At 48.6% G+C, this 4262-nt stretch overlaps 1 protein-coding gene across 1 annotated transcript in view; it reads right to left on the reverse strand.

The window, feature by feature from the left end:
- The window catches only part of CST9L (cystatin 9 like), a 4698-nt gene extending 2968 nt beyond the window's left edge, over positions 1-1730 (reverse strand). Inside the window, exon 1 of the mRNA XM_017860085.1 lies at positions 1375-1730. Within this exon, the coding sequence (XP_017715574.1) occupies positions 1375-1569 (195 nt within the window). The 5' untranslated portion in view covers positions 1570-1730. The remainder of the gene's footprint in view (positions 1-1374) is intronic.
- Between the last annotated feature and the right edge of the window lie 2532 nt (positions 1731-4262).

Consider the following 4262-nt stretch of genomic DNA (forward strand, 5'->3'; position numbering starts at 1 on the left):
TTTTTTTTACAAAAACAGACATCCATTCACTATACTTAAAGCATGCACTAGAGTCTTTCCTGTAGCACTCTTCTTGATGTCTAATACCTGGCAGTCATATTGACAGGACAATGAATACACAGGGCGTGGACCATCACAAGATTGAATCCTACACAGCGGTGCAGGCAGTGTAAACAGAATGGCACTATCCCTTGGGAGATAGATCTAGATGGTAACCTGGGGTGGGGAGTCCTGGGGGCTGCACTGTTGTGTCCTTTATGTGAGTAAAGACCGCACAAAAGTACTTGAGAATATTAATTGAAATAAATATTAAGGTTGTTTTTCAGTATGTTTATTAGGGTGCTATAAAAAGTTATTAAAAGTTATGGTCATTTCTGTAAATAGAGGTTCATAAAACTCAGGAAGCACCCAGAGAGAAAGAAATCAAATCCAACCAGGAAATCTTCCCAGGCTGGAACTCACATCTCTCCTGAAAGTTGGCTAGAAAGCAGACATCCCTTGGGGATAGCAATCCATGCAGGTGACAATGATACCCACTCATGCCTCTACACACGCACACACTCACGCTCCAACACATCAACACACTCACACACACTCATGCCCCAACACACATGACCTACACACTCACACACTCATGCTCCAACACATCAACACACACATTCATACCCTAACATACACCAACTCACTCCCAGTCATGCCCCAACACACACACTCATGCCCCAACACTCACCAACAACACACACACTCATGTCCCAACACTCAACATACATGCGCTCCTGCCCCAACACACACACACACTCATGCCCCAAAACACAACACACTCACACACACTTATGCCCCAACACACACCAACACACTCACACACACTCATGCCCCAACACACACGCACTCATGCCCCGGCACACACCAACACACACACTCATGCCCTAAAACCCAACACACACACACTCATGCCTCAGCACACACCAACACAGATACCCATGCTCTGACACCAACATGCTCACATGCTCATGCCCAACAAACACCAACTGCATAGTCACACACACACTCATGTCCCAATATACCAACACAAACACACTCTTATGCCCCAACACACCAACTACACACTCACATCTATGGCCTGACACACACCAACACACACACTCATGCCCAACACAAGGCAACACGCTCGCACCCATGCCCTGTTTGCAGGGGCTACCCTCACTAAGGAAGCAAAATAGAAAGCTGGAGCTCTCCTAATGATACCTTATATTTAAATTATATGCATTCAGAATTTGGAATGCCATTGCTCTTTCCTGCAGACCAAGGATCCACCCAGCCCTGGCCTGGCGCCGGGGAATGTACGGTTCATGGGGAGAGACAGCAGCTGCTCACCTTGCGCTGGCTCCGGTGGACCTGCAGAAACTTGTAGGCAAACTCATCTTCCTGGTCCTCATTGAATTGAAACACAGCATACTCCACAGCACTGGCGAAATCCTTCAAGTTCTTATCGATGTCTACAAATTTGCAGCTGCAGACATGGGTTCCCAGCACGATGAGCCCCACAAGCAGGGGCAGCTTCCACTGCATGGCTGTCTCCCGAGTTGGCACTGGAGGCCAACTCAGTGGAGGGGGAGGTGGCCACCACCGCTGGTGACACCTTTCCCAGCTCTGACCCCCCGCAGCACTGCCCAACAGAGGCCCTGAGCTGCTGAGCCTCCCTTTGACTAGTACTTCTGTCCAGTGCCTCTTTCCACTCCTCCACAGCATTCTTCCCACTATCTCCAAACTGAAGGCCAGCAGAAGGTCACATAGCCTTGGACCCACAGGCATGCACGCTACACACAAGCCCTCACATTTTCAGGGCCGCCTCCTCTGGCCCTGGCCCAGCCCTGATAAGACTGGGGAGGAGGTCTCAAGCCCACCTGCCTTGCCTTCATGGGGCTGCATTGCAGGACTGGCAGAGTGATGGGAACACTTAGGAATAATAATGGACACTGAGTCCTGAGCAGTTAAGGGAAGAGCCATGTCTGCCTGTGACCCTGGCTGCAGTCCATGACCTCAGGGAGCCTCGGGAGGGTACAGGGGGGAGGGACCAGCTTTGGGGGCTGGGATCATCCTCTCCACCCTCTCTGGCACCTGCTAGCCAACTTGCCATGTCCCCCTCCTGCTCTGTGGCCTTGCAATACTTGCTCTCAGCACAGGGGCCAGAAAGAAGCCAAATACAAGGCTAGAGCCCTGCTAGGATGGGTGTGGAAGGCAACCATGAACATGAGACGGGGCCAGGGGCTGGGAGAAGCCCTGGGAGCACTGGCCAATGTGTGTTCTCACCCAGCGCTGCCTCTTTGTAGTCCCCTGGGCACGCACTGAGCCACAGTGTCAGACTGTCCTGAGGGGAACTGATCCGAGCTCTATCTGACTCCTGGGGAAGCCTCTGGGAGGTAAACAGGGCCAGGGGATGAGCAGGTTGGGAGGGTATGGAGGTGCCTGCACCGCATCTGAATGCACCAACGTGCACAAGGGGGCCTGTGCTGGAGCAACTGACCCTACCTTGGCTATGTGGTATGTAGATTGATGATCTCAAAAAATGTCTCAGAGCTTGGGCCACTGCCTTGGGGACCGGTAGTAAGGGCAGGACTGGGGCTGACACAGGAAGAGATGAGAATGTGGCCAGAATGATGAACACAATTATGACCACCTTCTTGCAGCTTCTCAATGGGAGGAGACACAGAGGCTCAGGTGCACTTCCACACAGCACTGACCTGAAAGTGGCCGACAGTGGGGGCCTGAGGAGCACAGTGGCCCTGTCAGGTTGATCATGCTCAAAGTGTGCCTGAACCCCCATGTGTCCTCCTGTCAGGGAAGCTACAGCTCCCAGTTCTTGCTCATCTTTGCCATTCCTGCCAGCAGGCTGATTAAAATGTCTCATTATTGTCTTCCGAGGTTGGCAGGATCTGTCCTGAGGCCCCTCCTCACTGCTGGTGTGGGCTGTGATCACTTTCTCCAATTCCAGCTCTCCCTTACCCAGGGTTAGATATTTTATTAGACCTTCAAAAAATTAACTGTTGATCCTTTCTGTCAGTCTTTGCTTTCTCTTTCACTCACCTATGCCTTTTTGCTATGATTTTCTTCTTTTTTTCTTCTTTCTTTTTCACCAGTTCAGTTTACATTTCTTTGATTCTTGACATTGAAGGGGAGGTCATCAGTTGCATCCTGTTCATTCTCTAGCATGTGCATTTCCAGATCTGGAGGCAACCCTCAGAGCATGGCATCAGCAGCATCCCATAAGTTTGCTACTCAGGTTTCAGTTCCAGTATTTTAAAAGTACAGCCTAATCTGCACTGGGATTACTTCTTTAGTCCATGTGTTCTTTACAGGCGTGTAGCTGAATTTTCAAATATTTCTGTCCTTAATTTCTACCTAAATTTCACAGAGAACATATTCTATGTGATTGAAATTCATTAAGAATATGTTCAATTGTGATAAATATTCTATCAGATGAAAAAAATGAATGTTCTCCAGTTGTTGGGTGATATTCTGTATAACAAAGACCAAATATGTTTAGTGAACTCTTAAATTTCTTGAGCCTCTTCTGAGTTTTACTTGGTGGGTTCTGCAGTTCTTAAGAGAGGTGCCTGAAACGTTCCCATGAGGATGATGGGGCTGCTGGTTTTTCTTCTAGCCCTGCAATGTGTTTCTTTATATACTTTTAGGCTGTGTTAAGAGTGGGCACCACAGAACTGTTGTAAATTCAATAATTGAGCAAAACTGTGCCCTTTAGTTCCCAAAAGGCCATGTTTCTAATTTCATAAAATCGGAAGAGAGAGAGGCCATAGTCAGAACTGGTCATGCCTATTTTCACCAAGGTGCCCAACTAGAGGCTCATGAGAATCATCGGAGGAAACTTTCAAATAACCCAGCATCTGAGCCCAAATGCTAAAGAGTGCGACATGAACACTGAATGCTGCCTGGTGCACTTAGTTGCATCTGACCTCAAATTATAACTTTAAATTGAAAAAGAGCAGGACACCAGGCCTTCCTTGTGAACTGGGAATTGAAGGTAAAGGTGCTTCCGTCAGTGAGCAATGCTGACCAGAACCCACTGTGCTTGTCTAGAACAGTGGGCATGAGGTCCATCAACAAGGGCTCCACCCCTTGCAGCCTGAATGCACTCAAAACCAAGGGTCAGCAATAGATTGGTTTCATTGACCACACAGACACATTCTTGGTGATATAAATATGTCCTCTCAAATTGTGAGGGGATGTTACAAATCCTGCACACA

The sequence above is a fragment of the Rhinopithecus bieti genome, unplaced genomic scaffold (genome assembly GCF_001698545.2).
Source record: "Rhinopithecus bieti isolate Rb0 unplaced genomic scaffold, ASM169854v2 scaffold_49371, whole genome shotgun sequence".
Classification (NCBI taxonomy): Eukaryota; Metazoa; Chordata; class Mammalia; order Primates; family Cercopithecidae; genus Rhinopithecus; species Rhinopithecus bieti.